This window comes from Quercus lobata, chromosome 12 (assembly GCF_001633185.2).
Source record: "Quercus lobata isolate SW786 chromosome 12, ValleyOak3.0 Primary Assembly, whole genome shotgun sequence".
Lineage (NCBI taxonomy): Eukaryota > Viridiplantae > Streptophyta > Magnoliopsida > Fagales > Fagaceae > Quercus > Quercus lobata.
The window spans coordinates 34865474-34892745 of NC_044915.1; the positions used below are offsets into that span (position 1 = coordinate 34865474).

General features: G+C 33.8%; 2 protein-coding genes across 22 annotated transcripts; both read left to right on the forward strand.

The window, feature by feature from the left end:
* The first annotated feature begins 2319 nt into the window (after window positions 1–2319).
* On the forward strand, window positions 2320–8090 carry LOC115971872 (ABC transporter B family member 11-like). Of its 17 annotated transcripts, XM_031091971.1 has the most exons (14): window positions 2320–2457; window positions 2613–2667; window positions 2772–2947; window positions 3062–3283; window positions 3418–3656; window positions 3810–4332; window positions 4446–4719; window positions 5272–5360; window positions 5405–5412; window positions 5447–6233; window positions 6416–6682; window positions 6808–7071; window positions 7172–7465; window positions 7649–8090. In XM_031091971.1, the coding sequence occupies exons 1-14, from the start codon at window positions 2335–2337 to the stop codon at window positions 8003–8005; spliced, it is 3678 nt and encodes a 1225-aa protein (XP_030947831.1). In that variant the 5' UTR covers window positions 2320–2334; the 3' UTR covers window positions 8006–8090. The 17 variants fall into 17 exon arrangements, with proteins under 17 accessions (XP_030947831.1, XP_030947834.1, XP_030947822.1 ...); XM_031091974.1 differs by having other exon boundaries at window positions 5272–5490; window positions 5617–6233; XM_031091962.1 differs by having other exon boundaries at window positions 5272–5423; window positions 5487–6233.
* Window positions 8091–18775: 10685 nt separating this feature from the next.
* Window positions 18776–27072, forward strand: LOC115971779 (ABC transporter B family member 4-like). 5 transcript variants are annotated; one of them, XM_031091809.1, is made up of 13 exons: window positions 18776–19143; window positions 20313–20646; window positions 20877–20931; window positions 21039–21214; window positions 21311–21532; window positions 21661–21905; window positions 22127–22652; window positions 22742–23015; window positions 23569–24467; window positions 24650–24916; window positions 25047–25310; window positions 25448–25750; window positions 25842–27072. In XM_031091809.1, exons 2-13 carry the CDS (start codon window positions 20386–20388, stop codon window positions 26196–26198), a joined length of 3849 nt encoding a protein of 1282 aa, XP_030947669.1. In that variant the 5' UTR covers window positions 18776–19143; window positions 20313–20385; the 3' UTR covers window positions 26199–27072. The 5 variants fall into 5 exon arrangements, with proteins under 5 accessions (XP_030947669.1, XP_030947673.1, XP_030947672.1 ...); XM_031091813.1 differs by lacking the exon at window positions 18776–19143 and adding an exon at window positions 19347–19363; XM_031091812.1 differs by lacking the exon at window positions 18776–19143 and adding an exon at window positions 19372–19530.
* The last annotated feature ends 200 nt before the right edge of the window (window positions 27073–27272 follow it).

The window sequence follows — 27272 nt, forward strand, 5'->3', positions numbered from 1 at the left end:
AACCCTCCAATCAGCATACTTAGGATCCATAGTAGGAGGGAGTTCATCATTTAGATAAGTAAACTTCTTGCTACCAAAAGAAAAACCTCAACAACCTGGGTCCATTGCATGTAATAACTCCCATTAAGACGAATCAAAATAATAGAGAGCATACCAGAGGGGAATACAAAATTGGGTTGTATACCTTCCTTGGATTCCAATAAGCAACCAATTAAGACAAAGAAAGTAACTAAGTGAACAAGATGTGGCTCCTGTGAGCTACACTAAAAATAAATAGAAACCAAACAATGGCTGACACTCTGTCCTTAAACAACCAGTATTCCCCATAAGGAAACCGCCCACATTCCTCACAACCCAGCAATTAAAAAAGCAACACAACAGTTCCAAACCAACAAATCTAATGCAACCGTGGAAGAATAAAATATTACTACTTTGCAAATTTGCCTATTCAAGATTTATTTTATGGGGCATGCTTGAACTTCAATTGAATTAAAAGTCACCTGATTTTAATGTCCTAGTTATGTGTCTTTGGGTCAATCAGATTTTTATTTGGCCTTTATTTAGTAAGTTATGGTCAATTTTGTATTCAGAAGCAAAATTGTAATTTCGGCAATTCCTACGAATTAAGGATATTTTGGTAGTTTAGTTGATTCTTGGATTTTCTAGGAGATCTTAAATATCTAAAGTTTTATTTTCTTAGACCTCAAGACCCATAAATCAAAAGTACATTAAAGAAAATGGCAAGTACTATTTGATTGGGCCTAGAGTGAAAGAAAAGGAAGAAGCAACTCACTTTTGATGATCTAGGAATTCAGCATACTCTTCCTTTGGCACGGAGATCAATTCTATCTCTAGAGTCATCTTGGGAGTTCAATATAGCCAATGAAGGACAAAGTTCAAGCATAGTATTCATTACTGACTTTACAGTTTTGCCTTTTTAAGTAAAAAATTGACCATAACAAGCTAAATAAAAACCCATATTGAACCATTTTAACCTAAGGATACATATAATTAAACCCTTGAAACCAAATGATTTTTACTTTAATTGGAACTTCACACGTAGGCCCTTAGAAGAATTTTGAAGTAGTAACAAATTGATCTTCTATAGCTGCATCAGTAGGTGATAAAGAGCTTCCAAAATTGAATCCCCCAATCTGATCACTAAATTCACAGCCGCCTTTAAGCTGAAACTTGTAGAATACAAAATGCAAATAAAAAATCAATTACTAAAGAAAAATTGATCCCAACCATCATAACAAATTGAAAAACAAAGAAATAGAGAGATAGAACATTGGAACCCAAACCTGTTGAATAGGCCATAAAAAGCTTTTGAAATTAAAGCTTTCAATCTGATCGTTAAGCAATCAGTCACAGCAGCATTTGAGTTGAAGCTGATTTAAAAAGAAAATCAATAAATTAAGAAAAAATAGATGCGAGTAACAAGCAATTATGTAAATTGAAAACAAAGGAATAGAGGCATGGAAACTGCACGATAGGAATAGTTTTGGTTAGGGCATGGAAACGCACATTGTTGTCGTTGCTTTTCAATAGAGTAACAGAAAAAGAAAGTCGAAATCTTGGAAGATATTCCTAATAAGCATTCATTAGATACGGCCACATTAACAATTTAAGGTGCAAAGTATAGAGATTAACGGAGTAGTGGGTGGGAATTTAGTTTTGGTAGGCTAGTTATATTTACAAAAAGAGCATCTTTTTGAAAATCTAACTCGATAGCATGGGGATCCATCTTCAGCATAGAGATTATGAAATGAACAACGAGAGAGAATGGAAGGAGAGCTAAACCCATCTAGAAACTAAATCCTCTATCTAAAAGATAAACTCAAAATAAAATGAGTAAGTAAAATCTGAAATCATTCAATGAAAATTTGAAATAAAAATTCTGTAATAATTTTGGTTGTGCTCCGGCGTCACTAAGTTATTTAAATAGAGGTGAATAATTTCTTTCTTTCTTCATTATTGTTCAGTGGCTAATCCAATTCATTTCTAGGAGAGTTGCTCATATTTTACTAGTATTTTACTTGTCCTAATTTTCTGGCTTGGCCTATAAGTTACTGATTTCAACATTTAATTTTGTTCTGTAGAAATTTAAATTCTATATATTGTGAATGAAGTAGCTGAAAGTTGGACTAATATCTTGGACTTGGTAATATGGCGGTGGAGAGGAGTTTGGATGGCAATACAAATTCTGGCTTGGAAGGCAATGCAAGTACAAATGAGACCACCATATCAAATGGCAATGCAGAAGCAAAGAAAACCAAAACAATTCCATTTTACAAGCTATTCTCATTTGCAGATTCCACTGATATTACATTGATGATCTTTGGCACAATAGGAGCCATAGCTAATGGGTTAGGCTCCCCGCTTATGACAATAGTGTTTGGGGATTTGATCGATTCTTTTGGCAATAACAAAAACCTTGTCCACGAAGTTTCCAAGGTAAAAATACAATGCATAAGCTTATTTTTATGAGGTTGTTTCAATCTTAATCCTGGATAGATGTGTACTTTATCCATCTAATGATAAATGTGTAGGGATGTATTTGATTGTTGATATGAAGATTCTATTAATTAGTCACCTTGTTTAAATTTTAGATCTCCTTAAAATTTGTCTACTTGGCCGTGGGGATTGGTTTTGCAGCATTCCTCGGTAAGTACATTCTATATTGTGGAAACCATTACATATTTTTAATGCATAGAGAATATCATTTACTCATACACCAGTGAAGATTAAAAATGTCTTTTGTTTGTCAGAGGTGACATGTTGGATGGTCACAGGGGTGAGACAGGCAGCAAGAATAAGGGGTTTGTATTTGAAAACCATGTTGAGACAAGATGTTGCTTTCTTTGATAAGGAAATAAACACAGGAGAGATTGTTGGTAGAATGTCTGGTGACACAATTCTCATAGAAGATGCCATGGGTGAGAAGGTACTACACAGCTTCAACCATTTCACTAAAACCATGAAAAGTCACACCAAATTTTGTTAATCTTGTGAATGTAAACATAATTGAAGAGTTAACTAAGTCTGCTTAGTTGTGCAGGTTGGGAATTTTCTCCAGCTTATATCAACCTTCTTCGGGGGCTTTATAATAGCATTTGTCAGAGGATGGCTTCTTACTCTTGCCATGTGTAGTGCTATTCCTTTTATTGGGATAGCTGGCACTATTATGTCTCTGGTCATATCCAAGATGTCATCCCGTGGACAAGGTGCTTATGCGAAGGCAGCAAATGTAGTTGAACAAACAATTGGTGAAATGAAAACCGTATGACACTTTGTCAAAACCAAATACATTCCAGGAAAAAAAAAAAAAAAAAATTCTCTCTCTTAGTAAACTCTGTTTAATTTTGTTGTTAATTTTTTAGCCAAAGTATGATATCATCATCTGTCCCAATCCAGGTTGCATCATTTGCAGGGGAGAAGCAAGCTATAACAAATTACTGCAAATTTCTTGAATATGCTTACAAATCAGCTGTTTATGAAGGCTTAGCTGCTGGAGTAGGTATCGGTGTGGTTTTGTTAGTTGCGTTTGGTTCTTATGGTATGGCTGTCTATATTGGGGCAAAATTCATTCTGACAAAAGGATATACTGGGGGTAAAGTGATGAACATTCTTCTCGCAGTGTTAACATCCTCCAAGTAAGCTACATATTTCCCCAAAAAATGGAAAATCCATCTGCTTATGTGCCTGATTTTGCATATGCACACACACTAACATGAATTTATATCTAAACTTTGTATACCTTGTTTGGCTTATTTATTTCCTTTTCTGCTATTGTACCAATGTTTCAGATCTCTAGGCCAGGCATCTCCCTGCATGAGTGCATTTGCTGCTGGCCAAGCAGCAGCCTTTAAGATGTTTGAGACCATCAAGAGGAAGCCAGAGATGGATCTTTCCACAAATGGGAAAAAGTTAGATGACATTCGCGGAGATATAGAATTGAGGGATGTTTATTTTAGCTATCCAGCCAGACGAGATGAGCAAATATTCAATGGATTTTCGCTTTATATCCCTGGTGGCACAACTGCAGCTTTAGTTGGACAGAGCGGAAGTGGGAAGTCAACAGTGATCAGTCTCATAGAGAGATTCTATGACCCACAAGTTGGCGAAGTTCTTATAGATGGCATTAACCTCAAAGAGTTTCAGCTTAAATGGATTAGGTGGAAAATCGGCCTTGTCAGCCAAGAACCTCTGTTGTTTGGCTCCAGCATTAAGGATAATATTGCATATGGAAATGATGGTGCAGCTATTGAAGAGATAAGAGCAGCTGCTGAACTTGCAAATGCTGCTAAGTTCATTGATAAATTGCCACAGGTTCTAATTTTCAAACAACTTAATTAGTCTTTGAAAGTAAAGAACGTAAATAAATAATAAAATAAATAAATAAAAATGTAAACTTACTTTGAGATTTTGAATCTCACTTCCAGGGACTAGATACCATGGTTGGTGAACGTGGAACACAGCTGTCTGGTGGACAGAAGCAGAGGATTGCCATAGCTAGAGCAATTCTGAAAGACCCACGAATATTACTTCTGGATGAAGCTACAAGTGCACTTGACACAGAATCTGAGAGGGTAGTGCAAGAGGCATTGGACAGGATTATGGTCAACCGAACAACTGTTATTGTTGCCCATCGTTTATGCACGGTGAGGAATGCTGATATGATTGCAGTCATTCACAAAGGAAAATTGGTTGAAAAAGGTATCTTATAGCCATACCACTCTTTTTACTTGTTAGCATGTAGAGCAGATATCATGTATGCACGGTGCATCCAACCTGGTAGTTAGATCTTTGGTAGCCTAAGTTGCTGTCTTGTTGAGTGCATTGTGTACAAATGATGTAACATGAACGTTTGGTTTGCATCCATTTTTTTGTGATCAAAGTTCAATTTTTCAAAATTCCTACTTTTTAGTTTTTTCCAAATAATCCGATAGTTCGAAAATTTATCTTTTGGTACAACAGAGCACTTTTTTTTAATCAAATTTGTTTTTCTGATCTCCAGTTTTATTTTTTTACCAAATAATCCAAATAATTTGTGTTATTTTTTTACCAAACAATAGAATGACTTTAAACGTCACAAATCCCACACCCACAATAATTTGAAACCTAAACCGTCGCCTTCAAAAGGAGGAAAAATACCTCTAGAGGACAAGATCATTGGTTGCAGCTAATAAATATTTCAATCCTGTTTTCTCTCTGTGGTATGATAGATATGGAAATAAACATTTCATAATGTATTTTGCAATTGATCAGGTTCGCACTCAGAACTACTCAAGGATCCTGATGGAGCATATTCTCAGCTTATACGCTTGCAAGAAGCAAATAAGGTGTCAAAACAAGATGTAAATGACCAAAACAAATCTGAAATTAATGTGGAATCTTTTAGACAGTCAAGTAAAAGAAAGGCAATCCTAAAATCCATAAGTAGCAAAAACAAATCTGAAATTACTGTGGAATCTTTTAGACAGTCAAGTAAAAGAAAGACAATCCTAAAATCCATAAGTAGGGGATCATCTGAATTGGGAAATAGCAGCAGCCGCTCACTCTCTCTTGCATTTGGCTTACCCACAGGACTTAACCTCACTGATGCTGCAACAGAAGAACCAGATAGCCCTTCAGTTGCACAGCAACAAGCTCCGGAAGTCTCACTACGTCGCCTTGCCTACCTCAACAAGCCAGAGATTCCAGTGGTTCTAATTGGAACAGTAGCATCAAGCATAAGTGGTGTGGTATTTCCAATTTATAGCATACTAGCCTCTAGTGTAATCAAAACGTTCTATGAAAAACCTCATGAACTAAGAAAGGATTCAAAATTTTGGGCTCTAATGTTTCTAGTCCTTGGGCTGGTATCACTTCTGACAAATCCAATGCAATCATACTTTTTTGCTCTGGCTGGGAGTAAGTTAATTGAACGCATCAGATCAATGTGTTTTGAAAAGGTGGTTCACATGGAGGTTGGTTGGTTCGATGAGCCTGAGAACTCAAGTGGCATTATTGGTGCAAAGCTCTCATCAGATGCAGCTAAGGTGCGTGCCCTAGTTGGCGATGCACTAGCTAAAATGGTTCAAGATATTGTGACCGTGATTACAGCTTTGGTCATCGCTTTTTTTGCTAGTTGGGAGTTGGCTTTTATTATCCTTTCACTGGTTCCTCTCCTTGGGGTCAATGATTATGTTCAACAAAGGTTCATGAAAGGATTTAGTGCAAATTCAGTGGTATGCTCTAAAACTAATAACCTGGTTTTTGTGACTGCAGCATAACACTCGCACTGAATTTGAAGGGAGAAAAATGAAGACATCTTTTTCAAGTTTCAGAAAATAAAATTTTCTAATTGATTTCCTAAATTTATTTATAGTTTTTGAGCTATTTATCAAGATATAAACTTAAATGGTTGCAGAAAATGTATGAGGAAGCAAGCCAAATAGCTAATGATGCTGTTGGGGGAATAAGAATTGTTGCTTCTTTCAGTGCTGAAGAGAAGGTGATGCAATTATATGAAGAGAAATGTCAAGGCCCTATGAAGGCAGGCATAAAGCAAGCCTTGATTAGTGGATTTGGATTTGGGATATCTTTCTTCTTACTGTATAATGTCAATGCCATTAGTTTCTATGCTGGAGGTTGTCTCGTTCAGGATGGCAAAACAACATTCACATCTGTTTTCAAAGTAAATAATCATTCCATATCCATCATTCTTTTCCAGATTTTGCAACTTTCAGCAAAAATCTAACAAAATTATCTACCAAATTATTATTTAATTATACTTTTTTGACAAGTATATCTGGTTTGCAGGTTTTCTTTGCTTTGACCACAGCAGCTTCAGCTCTTAGTAAATCAAGTTCCTTTTTTAAAGATTTTCATAGAGCCAAGACTGCTGCTGCTTCCATATTTGCAATAATAGGCCGCAAATCAAAGATAGACCCAAGTGATGAGTCTGGGATGACATTGGATAATATCAAGGGAGAGATTAAGCTTTTTCATGTAAGCTTTAAGTACCCATCTAGGCCAGATATTCAAATTTTCAAGGACCTCCACTTGACTATTCGTGCAGGCAAGGTAAACTAAATTCTCAAAATTATGTATTAAAATCCATTGTTTTCTGCAACTGGTCCTTTGATCAAGTTTATATTATAATTGTACGAATCTCTTCTTTCAGACAATCGCCTTGATAGGAGAAAGTGGGAGTGGAAAATCCACAGTGATATCATTATTGGAAAGATTTTATGATCCTGATTCAGGTCATATTATACTTGATGGAATTGATATTCAAAAGTTACAATTAAGGTGGCTAAGGCAGCAAATGGGCCTTGTGAGCCAAGAACCAGCTTTATTCAATGAAACTATCCGTGCCAACATTGCATATGGAAAGGGAGAAAATGTAACTGAGGCAGAGATTTTAGCAGCATCAGAATTGGCCAATGCCCACAGGTTCATTAGTGGCTTACAACAGGTTGGAACCATGCAAAGCTTTTCTAAATTCATCTTATAAGCATTTTGTGTCGATATTTAGACGCTAAACCATGACATGTAATTGAGTAACTATACAATAAAATTGAACCACTCTTATGTGGAAATTTATGTTGGATAAAAAAAGTTTCAAATGTTTGATTTATTCTTAACTTCCAAAATGTAGGGTTATGATACTACAGTTGGAGAACGAGGAGTCCAATTGTCAGGTGGGCAAAAGCAACGTATAGCCATTGCACGGGCTATAATTAAAAGCCCAAAGATATTACTACTAGATGAAGCCACCAGTGCACTAGATGCTGAGTCTGAGAGAGTGGTTCAAGATGCCTTAGACCGAGTCATGGTGAACCGAACTACAGTTATGGTAGCCCATCGACTATCTACAATCAAGAATGCAGATTTAATTGTAGTGGTTAGAAATGGAATCATTGTAGAGAAAGGAAAACATGAGGCTTTGATTAAAATCAAGGATGGCTTCTATTCCTCCTTGGTTGCACTTCACATGAGTGCTTCAACTGCTTAGGCTTCAGTAATCCATTCGATCAAGAAAGAACTTACCATGTACTAAAGAACATCAGTGTTCTAAATAAGGATGCAGCTTGATTGGCTTGTGGATAAACTATCATGCTCTATGAAGCATAGAAGTATGGCTGCATGGGGCTAAAAGATGAATTTTTTTTTTTTTTTAATCAAAAAGATGAATATTAGTATGAGACAAAGTCCAACTATCATCATAATTTTTTTTTTTAAACAAGATCATGGAAATGTAAGAGCTTCATTTTGGCTGGTCCAAAGGAGAACCATAAAGCTCATTCTTGCAAAATTTTCTCATTCTTCTTCTTGACGAGGAAAATCTTTTATCCATTTATGAATTTATTGCCCTAAAGAAAAGAAAAATGAAAAAATAAAATAAAATTTCCAAAAGCTTGAAGGGATATATGCATAGGTGGAGCCAGTTACCAAACTCTGCCCTCTCCTGACGATTTTATATATATATATGTTCTTATTTTATTAATGTCTTATATAGGGCTAACATTAGGCAGATTTAAATTCTTATATATCATATATCATTCATGTTGGTACTTCTACATATGAAAGGAATAAATAATTCAATCAAATTCTGTGATGGTTAGGTCCACTTACTCTTTCTTTATTTTTTTTCTTTTTTTCTTTTTTTCTTGATTGAGAGAGCATTTGTAGTGATACTGAGGGGGTCAAAAATCAAGAGAAGCGAGTTATTTATAAGCTAAAAATTCGCTAGATCCAATCTCTTCGGTTAGAACATTTGAAATCCATTATTTTGAGATTTCCAAATCCTTCCAATCAATCTAGCACTGATTTTTGTATCAAAAGGTAGAAATTCACAGATTTCTACAAATGAACTATAATGGTCTAACTAGAGGCCATTAAGCAGTGCCCCAGCTTATGATTGAGCTCAATTGATGAGACTTTAGTAGTATTTACTAGTTAGATAATTTCATCTTTGGAAAAATGAATGAGTTAAACCAAAAGAAATTGGATGAAATTTTTTTTGTCACAAAGTCAACAATTGAGTTGGTGACAAAGTGGCAAACCAATGTGAAGATTCCTTCTTGTTGGTTGATTATTCGGCCGAGACCAATTGGCTAAAAATACAAATTATGGTGTTAAAAGTGTTGACGACAATCATTCCAGCCCAGTTGACTTGGTGACAAAGTGGCAAACCAATGTGAAGATTCCTTGTTGTTGGTTGATTATTCGGCTGAGACCGATTGGCTAAAAATACAAACTATGGTGTTAAAAGTGTTAACGACAATCATTCCAGCCCAGTTGACTTGGTGACAAAGTGGCAAATCAATGTGAAGATTCCTTGTTGTTGGTTGATTATTCGGCTGAGACCAATTGGCTAAAAATACAAACTATGGTGTTAAAAGTGTTAACGACAATCATTCCAGCCCAGTTGACTTGGTGACAAAGTGGCAAATCAATGTGAAGATTCCTTGTTGTTGGTTGATTATTCGGCCGAGACCAATTGGCTAAAAATACAGACAATCAATAGTGTTAAAGTGTTAAAGACAATCAATCCATAAATCAACTCAATTGCATTCACGTCTGCCATTACGGCTGCAGCCAACAATAAAAAGCAAAAATCTTTCAAGAGATATAGTTCCAGATTTGACTACCATTATTCAAAGATTTTACTCTCTTTCACCGATTACTTTATTTTTTACTTAACTTTCAAATTGTTTTCTAAAATTTGGTGATTTATTAGGATTCAAAATTCTTTGTAAGTCTTTGTAAAAATTATATAAGGAATTTATCTACACATCAAATAAATATAGCACAGAATATCAAAGCCAAATCTTTAAGAAGGGAACCTCCTCCATCGCCATTTTCTACTGGCTTTGGATAATCCAACGGTTAAATACAAAACAACAATTGAGTATTAGCATTGGGTGTGCTAAAAAAAAAAAAAAAAAAAAGCTATTTTAGCACACGGAAGAGCAAAAAAAAAAAAGCACCCTCCATCTGATGTGTTACTTGATAAAAAATTTCTAAATTTTTGTAGAATTGCTATAGTGATCTACTAATGCTACTTATTTTTTCTCTCTTCTCTCTCTCTCCAACCCGAACCACTTTCCTCTTTCACTTTTTCACTGTCTCTCTCTTCTCTAAAATGGTTGCAATAGTTATTCCTTAATAGGTATAAAAATTTCTAAAATTAATATGTTTCCAAATAAACAAACTTTCATTATGTACATAACAATTATGAAAATAAAATATATATATATATATATATATATCAAAAAATAACAAATATCTCTCTCAAATTATTAAAAAAAAATATTATTTTTTAGGAAATATAATTGTATGAGTAAGATATTTCCTAAATTATATCTTAAGTTTGATTCTAATGTTACAACTCACAACCAAACTTATGAATAAATTTAGTTATTCCATTATAACATATTTTATTCTTAGTAATAAAGATTAAAATCTCTGTTGTGAACTCCATTCAATGTTTTTTTTTAAGAGAGTTTCAACCTATGGCATCTGCTCCTGATAATATCTCTTTATTATCAGACCAAGACACCAATCAGTTTTTAGTGTAGGCGGGGATTGAATTCCAGATCTCTTATACAACCATCAAATACTTTACCAGTTGAGCTAACTGGAACCCACTCATTCAATGTATTAAACATGTCGTTATGTATGAATCATTTTTAAAATATATATATTTAGTTAAGAAAGTTAGGCATGTATTTATTTGTCGCATTTATGCAAATATCAAGGAAAGAGTGACATTTATATAGGGATAATATTATTCTGTTAAATACTTAAATCTGAAGAGAGGTTGATGTAATTTATCCTAAAATTTTTGATTGAATGACTTTTATATTTTAATCCTAAAATGAAAATGCACAAACTCTATAGATAATGTTTTGCATTAGTTTTATTTTATTGTATTGAATTGTTTGAGACAAACATCTCTCAACATGTGAAAAGCATATTTATAAGATCTCTCCAAAAATAAAAATTTTAAAAATAGTTTTAGATTTCATACAACTTATAACATATTATATTATATACTATATAATAAAATTTGGTCTTAAAGGCTATGGTTGCACCAAGTAACTTTACCAAATTGCAAAAATGTCTTTAGATTTTTTAAAAAAATAGATATAATTTTGTTTGTTCTTATCTTCTTCTCCTATTATTTAATTTCTAAGTTGATAAAAATCTTAATTTGATTACAATCCAAACTTTTCATCTAATCCTTTTATTATCAGTTTATCTATAATTTCTAAGTTGCTAAAAATCTTAATTTTATTATAATTCAAATTCTTCATCTAATCCTTTTTGGCTTAACCAAATTTATCAACTACTTTTAGGTGGCATTTGGTATGGAGGAATCCACATTACTCCTAACATCCAAATTCCTGGAAATGTGATATCTTGCAATCTGGATGCCTAAGAATGTAACTATTTTTATATTTAGTTTAATTAGGAATCTAATAAGATTCCTAGGAATGTGAGATTATAATGTTTGGTTTATTCCTAGGAATTTTAACTGAATTATTTATTTTTCTTATTCTATTCTTAGATTTGTAAATCCAATATAAGTCTTTTTTTTTTCAAATAATAATCTTCCTCTAAATAAATAATGAAAAACAAAATATAAACTATAAATTATGAAAAATTCATTAAAACTATAGTCTAAAAGAAGAAAAGATGAATATATCAACAGAGTTGTCTATCCTGTTTATATTGTTTTGACAGGAAGAGATAAAGACAAAGAAAAAGATATTGATGATTTGTTTTATAGTTTATCTCAATTGCTTAAATAATAAGGAAAAAACGTTAAAATTGTCAATTTATAAAAAAAATACAATTTTCTTTAAGCTTGAGAATCTGGATACCCACCTATTTTAAAGGGAATTCACATTCCTACTGAAAGGCGATTAAATGGGGAATCCAAATTCTCCTGGCATCTGATTTCCTAGTGTGACTTGCAACCAAACATAGGAAACTTTAAACATTCCTAGAAATACTAAAACATTACCTTGTATCAAACGCCACATTAGTATTTTAATAAAACATGCATTACTATCACCTTTTTTTTTCCTTTGGATTTCCTCTCACACACTGTCAATTTTATTTTTTTTCTTTAGATTTCCTCTTCACATGCCACTTATTTTGTAGATCTAGATTTCAACTTACACCTCCACAAATACAACCTTACAGATACATATTTATTTACTCTAAAATTTTTTCCATCAAATTGAATAGGTTTTATGTATTTTTTGTCATTTATTTAACCTAACTTCCTTAAATTTTATCCAATTTATATGGTTATAGTTTGAGAATCAATCATTAAATATGGCTAGACATGATTTTACATATATGTGTGTGTGTGTGTGTGTAGGTATGTAGGTATGCATAAAAATAAGTAATAATTTATTAAAAGAGTGCCATAATTATGTTTGTTTTTAGATGCATAAGATGATTTGGCTTTTTTTTTCTGTATATTATTGTAAAATTGAATTTTATTCCATGCCAAATTTGCTTGTAACTCAACATTTAGAAACCTGTATTTAAGTGGGAATAATGTAATGGTTGTGTGTGTGAAAGTATGAAGATTTGTTCAAAAGTGTGCAACAAGAAGGTGACTCGCGACTAGAATTCGTGACTAACTTGCAAGTGGTGATTTGCCAAAATGAAGCACACATGTGAAGCATGCAGGAAGTTGAAGAGTCAGGACAGTTGGATCACTACAAGACAAAAAGTACAGTCTGGCCTAGTCTGGTAACTAGCGACTAAAACTCGCAACTCATCCCAATCGCGAAGTGACTCGCCAATGCACCCTATTTTGATAGAAAAATGACTTTTCACATTCCATCTCATACCCTACTATAAATACCCTTATACCCACGAAATGTATGCAAGAGAGAGAGATCTTCTAAAGAGAATTTTGAGAGAGAAATCCTAGAGAAAAACAAGATTGATTCATCCACAATCTTATACACTTGATTCTCCAAATTCCTCTACTCTCACCTTTCCATTGTCATACCCATGAGAAGATTATAAACCAAATCCTTATCTCACCAAATCCAGAGTAGTGAGAAGGTTCTTGATGTTGGGAAGTAGTTCTAGAGAGAACCAATTCATATTGATTGATGCAATGGGCTAATTGTGGGATCCAGAAAGCTAGAAAAGACATGGTTCGACGTAATCTTGTTGGAGCAAGAAGTTTGGAAGGCTTAGGTGCATTGGGTAGATTAGGCTTGGAGGGTCTATTGCTAGTCATGTATCCCAACTGATTTTCTAGTGGATCATTTACCACTTGGAGGGATGTGGAGAGATACTTCGCCGAGTTCTTCAATTTCCTCTTCATTAACACGTGCCAGTGTTATCTTGTGTTTGCATCTCTCTTTCCCTTATTCTTAGCTTTTAATTTCTGCTGGTTGTGATTAATTAATGGCTTAGAGTAGTTTGCTAATTTGGGGGGTATTGCTTATATTTCATGTTCCGCACATATATTGTTTGAATATAAGCTTGTATAGGAAAATTTGTATTTGGGGGTCTAAACATTCACAAGTGTTTTACACACTAAGTGAGTTTTCAATTATCTTTTGCCAATATTATGAAACAAATTTTGTAAGCCATGCTTCAAACTTACATGGATTTAAATTTGTCGTTAATTGTTTTGCAAATTTAGTATATGTTAACCATGGTAACTATTTATTGATATTGTGGTCATGGATGCCTAAATGTGTTGTTTGTAACTTTACATTTTATTCTATATTTAAAATATTTTTTTATTAATTTACAATATATATTCAATACTTAATTAAGTTATATATGATTCTTGATTAAATCATGCATCGTACGGGCATAACACTAGTAAAAGACTAAAGTGATGAAATAAAATGAGTGAAGGACAAAATTTTCTAAATTTAGGTTTGAAAATAATTATCTACTAAAATTATAAGGTTTAGCTTACTTCCAATACTTTTCTAACTGGACATTTCCTATTATTTTAAATATATAATGGTAAGTAGTAGTGATTTTTAATCTCGATATTTTATTTAGTTAGTAGTTGATGTGATAGTTTCTCATTAAAACAAAAGGAAATTCTAGTTTAAAAAAAATACTAAAAGTAAGTCAAACCCAAAATGATGTATTTCACATCTCTTTATTTATGATAACTCACTGGTTCTGCTTTTCAAAAAAATTCCAAAAACAATGTTCTAACCTTTGTCATATTTTCTTCCAATAAAAAAATAAAAAGCCTCTATGTCATATTTCTATTTTCATACTATTGCAGAGGAAAATAAGAATAAAACTATTTGAGTCTTAGGGTCCGTTTGTTTTGACTGAAAAGGGTTTCAGGAAATCATTTTACACTCCTATATGTGTTTAGTAAGCACAGGAAAATAAGGTCAATGGAAATTAATTTCAGTTTTGACTGTAAAATACCCCTCTCAAGCCGAAAATCAATTTCAGTTTCTATTTTACCTTCAAATGGTTTCTAGCCCTCATAGAGAGAGAGAGAGAGAGAGAGAGAGAGAGCACACCCCTCCGGCCAGCCTAGATCGTGCCGCCACCACCGCCTAGATCACGCGCCGGCCAAGCTTTTTTCTTTTTTTTTCTCTCTCTTCTTCCTCAACACTTCTTCTCCCGATCTGGCCGTCATTGCTCAACGTCACCAATCTAGCCGCCACCAACCACTAGCCCACGTTTGAGATCGACGGCACCACCGTCTGGGCTGGGCCTCTCCCTCATCACCGATCCACCCCTCCCTCATCACTGATCGCCAGCCATAACCAATCCACCCCTCCCTCATCACCGATCATCCACCGGTAAGTCGCACCCACGAACCAATCTCTCTCTGTCCCTCTCTCATGATTAGTCTTGTGATTTCGATTTTTTTTTTTTTTTGGTTTCTTGTGTTGTTTATATATTTTGATTCTCTGTAATAATATTTGTTTAAATTCTAAGAAAATGTGAGAAACATGATAAAAATGGATTTTCTAGAGCATTTTCAGCAACACAACCAAACACTAGAAAATATTTTTCAAAATATTTTTTGAAATGCAATCAAACACTTGAAAATATTTTCCTTTCCTGAAAACATTTTACACTCGAAAAATATTTTACACTCAACCAAACATAGCCTTAAAGTCAATTAAATTACTAAAAGAGGGGGAGAGAGAGATAGAGATGAATTGCGTGATCCCTAGATTCCCTACTCTCTGGAGTCTGGAGCAAATAATAATACATATATTAATTTCGCCACTGACGTCATTGATTACGATTTCTAAACATGTTTATGCCTCTATGGGATTTGATCTTTCTGAAACAGGGTTTTGTTGAAGAAGAATTGTGTGTGGCAGGCACAATCTATTAACTTGTGTTTCTTTGATGTGGCGTGTCAGTTTTTGGAAGGCATAAGCAGAAGGGTTTACACTATATCCTTATCGAATTTTAATTTTATATATATATATATATAATGGTAGTAATTGATGAGAATAATATAACGGTAGTATAAACAGACACAGTAAGTTGTCCATTAAGAAATTATTTTATGTCAAATTTTTTTATTTTATACTCCTATCAAATTTTTTTACCGGAACTAATGCAGCTAACTTTTTGAATTCTACAAAAAGTAGAATTATTATTTTTTTCCCCACAATAAATTATCCAAACATTAATTTCCCATGGTATAAAATAGTCCCCACTTACCAGTTACTTTGGCAAGCAATCTCTGCCGTTGCCTGTTGTCGATTCTGCAACAATAATAATAAATAAAGAGAGGACGAGTAGTTGGACCCCCAACCCACTACTAGTAATAAATTAGTATATTACAATTTGTATGACTAATTTTTATTTTTTATTAGAATTCAATTTTCTTCTCAAAATAAAATTAGTATTCAATTTAGAACTAGAAAGCTGAGTTTGAATTGCACCGAAAACAACCCACATTTGCATTTGGCATTTTTTTTTAATTTTATGTACTATTTATACGACTAGTAAGTACTGAAAAATACAAATTTATACGTTTATAAAATTATTTTGTTATAATATTTTTAGTAATAAATTTTTAATTTTTAATAAACAGTATCTAAATCTAAATAAACAAACCTGAAGTCAGCCGCTGTAACATACGTGATATCAGGTTAGCAAAAAAAAAAAAAAACACACGTGATATCCGTTTTTAGACGAAAACGCAGCATAAAATGTGACTGACTTTTCAGTTTTGACCAGCCAATAGGCATACATATAAGACTTGACTACTACCCAATCAATTTTGCATTATAAAAAAATGTCAAATTATCTTTTTCTTTTTTTGGTAAAGAAAATGTCAAATTATCAAATATTTTAGAAGCACGCGACAATGACAAACAATAAGCTCGGGAAATTGCTATTCAAATAGGTAGCCGGCAATTTTGTACATTCTTGCACCACAAGGAAACAATAACTAAATTTTCTTTTAACATTTTTTTTGGGGGGGTCTTTTTCATTGTTTTTACGTGATGCACAGGAAATCTAGAAGGAGACGAGACGAGCTCAAACATGGGGGACCCATATTCTTTTCTCTCTTTTTTTCTTGGTTATTCATATTTGTATTTTTTGTTTTATTAAAAATCAAAGATTTAGTCTCACTTAAAAGTCTTTAATAAATATTTTAAGCCTTTGCGTGATGTGTTGCCTGCATGGTACGTGGGCTCCAAACAAGCACGAAATCCATGACAAACGACTGAAAAGTAAAACAAATCCAAAACGATTTGATACTTTATTGAACAACTCTATTACGTTGTTTCAACTAATTATATATTGAACTAGCCAACTAGGTTGTTTCACAGGGTTTTCTCACCAAAAAAAAAAACCCATTGAAACAACCCCCTCTTTTTTTTCTTTTTTTTAAGAGTTTCAATTTATAGCATTCATTTTTAATGATAGCTCTATATTATCAGATTAAGATATCAATTAGTTTTCAGTATAGATAAAGATTGAATTTCAGATCTCTTATTCAACTATCAGAAATTTTACCAATTGAAAATAGATCATATTTAATTTCACTTATTCTTGATCTTGAGCCCAACCAAAATATCCTCCTCCACTTCCATAAATAAAAATGTAAACATCTTAATTTTTCCTAATAAAAAATTACATCATATCATATCATATATTATACAATAAAAGTTGGGTTTAGAAGCCGTGGTTGCGCCTATTAGCTTCATCAAATTGTAGAAATTTTTTTAGATTTTTTTTAAAAAAAATAGATATAATTTTTTTGGTCTTATCTTCTTCTCCTATAATTTCCAAGTTGATAAAAAACTTAATTTGATTACAATCCAAATTCTTCATCTAATCCTTTTTTTTTTTACATAAATTATATTACTACACGTCCAAAACACAGCAACATTATTAGTGTTTTTTAGATTTTCAAAAAAAAATAAAACATAAATTATATCGTGATCTAAAAAAAACATAAATTATATATGTTAAAATCAACTTAAGATTTTAGCATTATTAGTTCATATTTTTTAGATATTCAAAAAAAGTAGATATAATATTTTGTTCTTATCTTTTTTTCCTATAATTCATAATTAGATTGGCATTAAACTTTTTGTTCATATCAACTTCTTCAATTTGGAGTGTATATATATCAAATAATTCATAATAAATACCTATTATATGATTTTTTTTTTTTTTTTTATTCTCTTCTTCTACCTACAACCTTACAGGTATGTATTTGCTTACTCTAATTTTTTTCATCAAATTGAATAGATTTTGTGTATTTTTCTGTCTTTTTTAACCTAATTTTATTATTTAATTTTACTTAAATTTCAAAATATTTTCTTATTTTATTTAGTTTATACATAATTTTTTATTAAGCCGTACGTTGCATGGGCTTAATACTAGTATATAGTAATAACAACATACACCACATACTGAGTGTCAACAATTGTATTTGCAATTTGCAAGTCCTTAGAATCTTAATGCAATTACATTCCATTACAAGAGGCTTAAAAAAAAAATCATTATATAGAATGTCAGCATGTTCTAGAAGCCGAGTTTTGTGGGATATTTTATGTTTTTTATTTCTTGAGCAACAAGTATGCTCTACTCTAGAGTAGAGCCCAAGTAATAGCCATTCAAAACAGATTCAAAGTTGTTTCTCAAAAAAAAAAAAAAAAAAGTTCAAATTAACCAATTCATAACTCGTAGTTCATGTTTAGTTTTTATACAAATGTGTTTTTTTATTATGTGACTAATTATGATTGAACTAGGTTATTCTTGAGCCAAACAAAAATACAGTCATCCACATAAAAATATAAACATATCCTTCTTAAACTATAATGAATACCTTAAAGGGTATTAAGTTAGGAACTATTTTTAAAAACATTTTATGAGAGAAGAAATAAGTAATTAACCTTTATTTACCACTTTTTATAGTTCTCATTAATGTATTATTAAAACATTCCTAAAATAACTCATAAACAAATGTCTTAAACACACAATAAGCCATATAGTGATAACAATAAACACAGCATATACAGCGCCATACATGTGTAAATTGTATATTTGTATTGCACGTTGTAAATGATTATACTAGAGGCTAAAAAAATCATTATTATATGGAATGTCAACGTATTCTAGATGCGGAGTTTAGTGGGACATTTAATCTTTTGTTTAATCGGTGTTTATCTTTCTCTTTCTTCAACAATAAGTATGCTCTTATATTATATGTGATCACCATTGAAACTGTTTTAAACCAATACTTTGGTTATCAAAAAACCAATACTTTCGTACAAGTTTAATTAGTTTCATTTTTTTTTTTAACGGTTGAGACCGTTAATTAAGTCATCCAAGGCTTCGTAGCTTAAACTTTTTTTCTTCTCTTATCTGGGGCTAGGATAACACTCAATTTTTAGTTACAGAAAGCCTTTTGACTTTTGGTATACTTACCAAATTTTCGTTGCTCTCTCTTTTTCTCCGTGATCATTTGGTAAAGGGTTCTGTTTTCATTGGTTATTGTGACTTTAGCTGGCAGAGGGTGTATCTTAGGTTTCTTGATTGTGATGGAAGACACAGGGCTTCAGATATTTTGTTTCTGACAAAGAACAGAAGAGAAGTTGGAAAACATTCAGTTTCCTCGTTTTCTGTAGACAGGTAAAACTAATGTAGAAAAAGTACATCTTTTACTGTTAACCTAATGCCTCACCAGAATTTTTTTCATGAGGAATGAACAACCTGCTGTACTTGGTTACAACAAGCATGCAGCAAGAAACATATACTACTGCTGTCTAATCTTTACAGTCTCATTGGCAAGGCTTGTCTTCCTCCATGGAGATTGCTCAAGATAGTTTAGTACTGATTTATAATGTTTTGGGTAAATAGAAACAGTAAAATATATTGTATCAACTTCTCTCTTACAAATCTCTCAATCCAAATACACAGCACAGGGCTCATGGTGTCACACAGATTTCAGTTCACATTCAGTGGCAGAAACACAAATAAATTCCACAAAGGCATCCCTGACTACATGAACCTTTAGATGTATACCTTAGAAATTTCTTGGTTGAATTCTTTAATTGCAAAGCTACCTAATTAGATGACGTGTTTGATCTTCTCTTTTTTTTTAAATGGACATCTGAGCCTTCGGTTGATTTACTTTTGTCATTATCAACTTCTCTCTTACAAATCTCTATATCCAAATGCACAGCACAGGGCTCATGGTGCCACACAGATTTCAGTTCACATTCAGTGGCAGAGACACAAATAAATTTCACAAAGGCATCCCTGACTACATGAACCTTTAAATGTATACCTTAGAAATTTCTTGGTTGAATTCTTTAATTGTAAAGCTACCTAATTAGATGACGTGTTTGACCTTCTCTTTTTTTTAAATGGACATCTTAGCCTTCGGTTGATTTACTTTTGTCATCTAAGTCTGGTTATTGAGGCCTTCCTCGGAAAATTATCTATATAACATCCTAGTAGTTTCGCTTACATTAGTGTTTGCCATCTGCTTGAAGGTTTTAAATTAAGATATGATGAATGTTGATCTGTATAATTCCAACAAGGTCTTAACTTTCCGAGTGATTTAAATTAGTTTTACTGTTTCTTTCTTTCTTATTGCTAAGCTAATTGACCAATACAATCATTTCAAGGTGGAGAAACTAGCTCATTCCAATATTGTTACTTGCTTACTGCTTGTAGCTTTAGAATTCCTCATTCCTGCTACACTTCGTGAATCACCATTTTAACAATTGGCCACTGGTCCAATTTATCTGGCTTTGACTTATAAGTTGCTAATTTCAGCAATTGATTGTGTTCAGCTGGTGCAATTTAAGTTCTATGTGTTCGGTTTGAAGTAGCTGTAAATTGGATTGAGATCTTGGACTTGGTAAAATGGCCACCACATCAAATGGAGACGCAGAAGCAGAGAAGAGCTCCAACATTGATGGGGAGGAGAAAACCCAGACAGTTCCACTTCTCAAGCTTTTCTCATTTGCAGATTCCACTGATGTTGCATTGATGATTGTTGGCACCGTTGGAGCAATTGCAAGTGGGTTAGGAATGCCCCTTATGACAATATTGTTTGGCCAAATGATCAATAGCTTTGGCAACAACCAGAGTAGCAACACAGATATTGTTAGTATAATTTCCAAGGTAAATAGACAATACACGGGCAAAGAAAATGAGGTTTACTTCAATCATTATGAATGGAAAGATGTGACTTAAACTTCTGATTTTATTTTTCATTACTTTCCTAAGAGTTTAAACTTCGATTTTCCCATTTTATAGCATGCATAGGAATGCATTTGAATCCTTGATCCTTCTTTTATATTTTTATTTGTTGAAATGGTGATGCTAGTAATTAACCACCTGTGAAATTTTAGGTCTCTCTAAAATTTGTCTACTTGGCAGTGGGGATTGGCTGTGCAGCATTACTCCATAAGTGTATTCCATGCTCAAAATCTTTGCAGATTTTGTATGCATAGAGAAAATCTTTTATATACAACCCATTGAAGATTAAGAAAATCACGTATGTTGTTTGACAGAGGTGACATGCTGGATGGTCACGGGAGCAAGACAGGCTGCACGAATAAGGGGTTTGTATTTGAAGACTATATTGAGACAAGATGTTTCTTTCTTTGATAAGGAAACTAACACTGGTGAGGTTATTGGGAGAATGTCTGGTGACACTGTTCTCATACAAGATGCCATGGGTGAGAAGGTATAGTATATCCGCAAGAATTACATCAGAACGAAGTTTTTTTTATCTTGTGCACCTAAATATAATCCTAGAGTCAACTAAAGTCTACTTGTGCAGGTTGGGAAATTTATACAGCTGATATCAACCTTCTTCGGGGGCTTTATAATAGCATTTGTCAGAGGCTGGCTTCTTACCATTGTCTTGTGTTCTGCTATTCCTCTTCTTGTTATGGCTGGTGCTTTTGTTGCCATGATAATATCCAAAATGGCATCCCGTGGACAAAGTGCTTATGGAAAAGCAGCAAATGTAGTTGAACAAACAATTGGTTCAATCAAAACAGTAAGTCACTTTTTCAAAACCAAATACATTTGACAAAAAAAATTGGATAAATTTATTGATACAGTTAATCCAATTTTGCTCCTTTTTCTATAGCAAAATTATGACATCTATCATTGCTTCCAATCTAGGTTGCATCCTTTACAGGAGAGAAGCAAGCTATAACAAATTACAAAAAGTTTCTTGTAGATGCTTATAAATCTGGTGTTCATGAAGGCTTAGCTGCTGGAATAGGTTTTGGCACGGTTATGTTAGTTGTGTTTTGCACCTATTCTTTGGCTGTGTATTTCGGTACAAAGTTGACACTAGAGGAAAAACACACATACTCTGGAGGTCAAGTGATGAACGTGATTATTGCTGTCTTAACTGCTTCCATGTGAGCTACATTTTGTTTTTTAATTATGTTGCTGAAATTATTGCTAGTAATTATAATTCCTATTTCCCCAATAAATAAAAATTTTATTCTAATTTTTTTGCTGAAATTACACGAGCGCACATGCACAAAAATATATGAATCTGTGTATGGATGTATGTATATCTTTGTTGCCTTATATGCTTATTTACTTCTTGCCTTCTACAATAATATGGATGCTTCAGGTCCCTAGGGCAGGCATCTCCCTGCCTCAGTGCATTTGCTGCTGGACGAGCTGCAGCCTTTAAGATGTTTGAGACTATTGAGAGGAAGCCAAAGATAGATGCTTTTGAAAAAAGTGGAAAAGTATTGGATGACATTCATGGAGATATAGAATTGAGGGATGTTTATTTCAGCTATCCAACCAGACCGGATGAGCAAATATTTAATGGTTTTTCACTTAATATCGCTAGTGGCACAACTGCAGCATTAGTGGGAGAAAGTGGGAGTGGGAAATCAACAGTAATCAGTCTTATAGAGAGATTCTATGATCCACAAGTTGGGGAAGTTCTTATAGATAACATTAACATTAAAGAGTTTCAGCTTAAGTGGATTAGGGGAAAGATTGGTCTTGTCAGTCAGGAACCTGTGTTGTTTGCCTCTAGCATTAAGGCTAACATTGCATATGGAAAGGATGGTGCAACTATTGAAGAGATAAGAGCAGCAACTGAACTTGCAAATGCTGCCAAATTCATAGATAAATTGCCACAGGTTACAATTTTCACTCTCTAAGACCCTTCGTTCACCTTCAAGATTAGAAAATTGTTATTTTACTTTGAGATTTTCATTTTTACTTCCAGGGACTAGATACCATGGTTGGTGAGCATGGAACGCAGATGTCTGGTGGACAAAAGCAGAGGATTGCAATAGCAAGAGCAATTCTGAAAGACCCACGAATTTTACTTCTGGACGAAGCAACAAGTGCACTTGATGCAGAATCAGAGAAAATAGTGCAAGAGGCATTGGACAGGATTATGGTTAACAGAACAACTGTCATTGTTGCCCATCGTTTGAGCACAGTGAGGAATGCTGATATGATTGCAGTTATTCACAGAGGAAAGATGGTTGAAAAAGGTACCATCTTATTAGTATAGTCTTACCATATTATTCATTCACATGTACAGCCAATATCATGTATACATAGAACATGGTAGATAGATTTCTTGCAGCCTAGGTTTACTGTCTTGTTGAACAGACTGTTATACTCATCAGATTACTGAATTCTAAAATCTTTCGTGTACAGAAACCTAAGTTATTTTGTAAATGCTCAGTAATTTTCTGAACCTCCATGCTTATCTTTTAGATTGTGGTCAAATTCCAATTTTTTTAAAATTGCTCAGTTGTTCACTTGTTCCATGTAGTTTGACAGTTGTTGAAAGAAAGAAGATAAATTTCCTTGTGTTATTATTTGTGTTTCATTTCATCACACAAACTTGTTTTTTGATTTCCAGTAGTACTTATGGATTCTCCTCACCACCCCCCCCCCCCCCCCAACCCCCACAAAAAAGCGAAACTAAAGCATAAGACCATTGGTTGGCTGTAAATATATCATAGAATTCAATTCTCTCGTGTGGTGTGAGAGAGGCAGTGAGATACTCATTTCATAGTGTATTTGGTTATTGATCAGGCTCACACTCAGAATTACTCAAGGATCCTGATGGAGCATACTCTCAGCTTATACGCTTGCAAGATGTAAAAAAGGAGTCGAAGCAAGCTACAGATGATCAAAACAAGTCTGAAATAACTATGGAATCTTTTAGACAGTCAAGTCTTAGGCAGTCAAGTCGAAAATCATCAATCCTTCAATCAATAAGCCGAGGATCATCTGGAAGGGGAAACAGTAGCCACCACTCATTCTCAGTTGCTTTTGGTATTCCCGCAAGACTTGATGTGACTGACACTGCATTGGAAGATCTAGATAACCCTCCAGAAGCCAAAAAAAAATCTCCAGAGGTCTCGATTCGCCGCCTTGCCTATCTCAATAAGCCAGAGATTCCAGTGCTTTTAGGTGGAACAATAGCTGCAATCATCAGTGGAGTAATACTTCCAATTTTCGGTTTGCTAGTTTCCAGTGTAATCAAAACGTTCTTTGAACCACCTCATGAACGAAAAAAGGATGCAAAGTTTTGGTCACTAATGTTTTTAGTCCTTGGTGCAGTATCATTTTTGTCAGCTCCAGCACGATCATACCTATTTTCTGTGGCTGGATGTAAGTTAATAGAACGTATCAGATTAATGTGTTTTGAAAAGGTGGTTCATAAGGAGATTGGTTGGTTTGATGAGCCTGAGAACTCAAGTGGTGCAATTGGTGCAAGGCTCTCAGCAGATGCAGCAACAGTGCGCGCCCTAGTTGGCGATGCACTAGGTCAAATTGTCCAAAGTATTGCATCAGTAGTTGCAGGTTTAGTCATTGCTTTTGATGCAAGTTGGCAGCTTGCATTTATTGTCCTTGCATTGGTTCCTCTGATTGGAGTCAATGGATATGTTCAACGACAGTCTATGAGAGGATTCAGTGCAGATGCAAAGGTATGCTATATAACTAATTACACAGTTTTTATGGCTGCAGCATGCCTAATATTATGAATTTCAAGGAAGAAAAAGTAAGAAAACAAATCCACTTCAAGTTTCAATCAAATGAACATTTCAAATTAACTTTCTAAGTTAATTATAATTCATGAATTATTGATCAAGACTAAATTTACTTGCAGGCAATGTATGAGGATGCAAGCCAAATAGCTAATGATGCAGTTGGGAGTATAAGAACTGTTGCTTCTTTCTGTGCTGAAGAGAAGGTAATGCAACTATATGAAGAGAAATGTGAAGGGCCTAGGAAGGCAGGCATAAAGGAGGGCTTGATCAGTGGAATAGGATTTGGGGCATCTTCCTTCCTATTGTTTAGCGTCTATGCAACCAGCTTCTATGCAGGAGCTCAACTCATTAAACATGGCCAAACATCATTCTCAGCTGTTTTTCGAGTATATAAGCCTTTGATAACCATTTTCTTTTTCCAAATCTACTTCAGAACTTTGAGGGAAAGAAATCTAAATGAGATCCATTTCTCCAAATTATCTTCTAATTTATTTAACATGTACGTGTGGTTTGCAGGTTTTCTTTGCTTTGACCATGGCAGCTACTGCAGTTACTCAATCAAGCTCCTTTTCCACCGATACTCAAAAGGCCAAAACTGCTTCTGCTTCCATATTTGCAATATTAGACAGTAAGTCAAAGATAGACCCAAGTGATGAGTCTGGGACAACATTAGATAATGTCAAGGGAGAAATTGAGCTTCATCATGTGAGCTTTAAATATCCATCTAGGCCAGATATTCAGATTTTCAGAGACCTCAACTTAGTTATTCCTGCAGGCAAGGTAAAGTAATATTCTCTAATAGATCATGTTTTAAATTCCATTTTGGCTGTAACGAGAAAAGACAAAACATTGTCTGCATTTTATTTAGATCCTAGTCCAAAACTCAAAATTGTGTTTGTTTGAATCTATTCTTTCAGACTGTTGCCCTGGTTGGAGAAAGTGGGAGTGGTAAATCCACAGTGATAGCATTATTGGAAAGATTTTATGATCCTGATTCAGGTCATATTACACTTGATAAAACTGAAATTAATAAGCTCCAATTGAAGTGGCTGAGGCAGCAAATGGGGCTTGTGAGCCAAGAACCAGTTCTATTTAATGACACAATCCGTGCTAACATTGCATATGGAAAGGGAGGAGATGGAGGAGATGCAACTGAGGCAGAGATTATAGCTGCCGCAGAATTGGCCAATGCCCACAGGTTCATTAGTGGATTAAACCAGGTAAGAACAATGTGAACAACGATAATAATAAGCTAATGCTTAATTAAGTAAATAGTTAATTTTTTTTCTTTCTTTTTGATGCAAAATGCAGGGTTATGATACTGTAGTTGGAGAACGAGGAATCCAATTATCTGGCGGACAGAAGCAGCGCATAGCCATTGCACGTGCTATAATTAAAAATCCAAAAATATTGCTATTAGATGAGGCTACCAGTGCACTCGATGCTGAGTCTGAAAGAGTAGTGCAAGATGCATTAGACCGAGTCATAGTAAGCAGGACTACAGTTGTGGTGGCTCATAGATTGTCCACAATAAGAAATGCAGATCTGATTGCAGTGGTTAAGAATGGAGTTATCGTGGAGAAAGGAAAGCATGGGACTTTGATTAATATACAGGATGGATTTTATGCCTCCTTAGTTGCGCTTCACACAAGTGCATCAACTGTTTGAGTTTCTTAACCCCTTTTCCATGTTCAAAATCTAGTTAAGGGTTTATTGTAATCTATTTTCTTGTGTATGCATAAGAAAAAAAAAGTTCCCTTGTGAGAGACAACATAACCACTGTGTTGACTCTGTAGTTTTCACTATATCCCACCATCCTTGCAAGCATAAGTATAGCCCTCATCCATATGCGCAGTTGCGCAGACTCACCTACCTTAAGCTACATTATAGAATTATTGCTTATAGTAAGAAAGTTGAATCCAACACTAAGTGTGACCGTGTGAGCAATCTGCATAAATCATCCAGCAGGGTTCAAATCACCTCACCCCAACTATTGATGTATCAAACAAAATATTTCAACAATTTTCCTTATAAAAAATTGTAATCTCTAGTATTCTATTTTATAATCAAAGATTCAAAATAGAAAGACAGTGGTGTATTGATTTTTTCATATTATATGCGTTTACAAACTTGAAATTGTATGATATAATGACTAATAAAGATGCACATGTTTAGGGCAGCACTACAAGTACTTATAGGGGTTCAAATGAACCCCGACTTAATATATATATATATCCTTTTACCAGTTTAATTTACCCTCAAAAATATTTTGCACACCCTGATCACAAATTAGTTCAACCCAAAACCAAGCAACATCACAAATTAGTCTTATCCCAAAACCACACAAATCACTCTCCCCTCGTAATCCCATCTCATCTCTTTTCTCTATTTAACTATCTTGCTATCACCAACTCTAAGAGTAAAGATTAAGTGTTTGTGAATTGTGAATGTCTTTCTCTTTATTATAAATTTTTATAATATATATGTATGTGTGCACACACATATGTGTGAGTGCGTGGCTAATACTGATTGTGTACTTTATTTTTTTATATCTTGTTATAATGTTATTTGTGTGAACTGTGATGTGTGAATGTGTGCGTGTATAATATAATATAACTTTATATAATTTAATGATATACAAAGGTTTTTTTTTTTTTTTTGAGAAACAAATACACATACACACACAAGGGAGAGAGAGAGGGAAAAGAAAAGGGGTTCTAACACAAAGTTATCTTTTTATAT

Bases quoted from the DNA above. Each gene is read 5' to 3' on its own strand.
- LOC115971872 (XM_031091957.1), top strand. From the start codon at position 2,335: ATGATCTTTGGCACAATAGGAGCCATAGCTAATGGGTTAGGCTCCCCG. The intron at 4,720-5,271 runs GTATCTTATAGC...GCAATTGATCAG, and splicing joins AGGAAAATTGGTTGAAAAAG to GTTCGCACTCAGAACTACTC. The intron at 7,466-7,648 runs GTTGGAACCATG...TCCAAAATGTAG, and splicing joins TCATTAGTGGCTTACAACAG to GGTTATGATACTACAGTTGG.
- LOC115971779 (XM_031091809.1), top strand. From the start codon at position 20,386: ATGGCCACCACATCAAATGGAGACGCAGAAGCAGAGAAGAGCTCCAAC. The intron at 20,647-20,876 runs GTAAATAGACAA...GTGAAATTTTAG, and splicing joins TTGTTAGTATAATTTCCAAG to GTCTCTCTAAAATTTGTCTA. The intron at 24,917-25,046 runs GTATATAAGCCT...TGTGGTTTGCAG, and splicing joins CATTCTCAGCTGTTTTTCGA to GTTTTCTTTGCTTTGACCAT.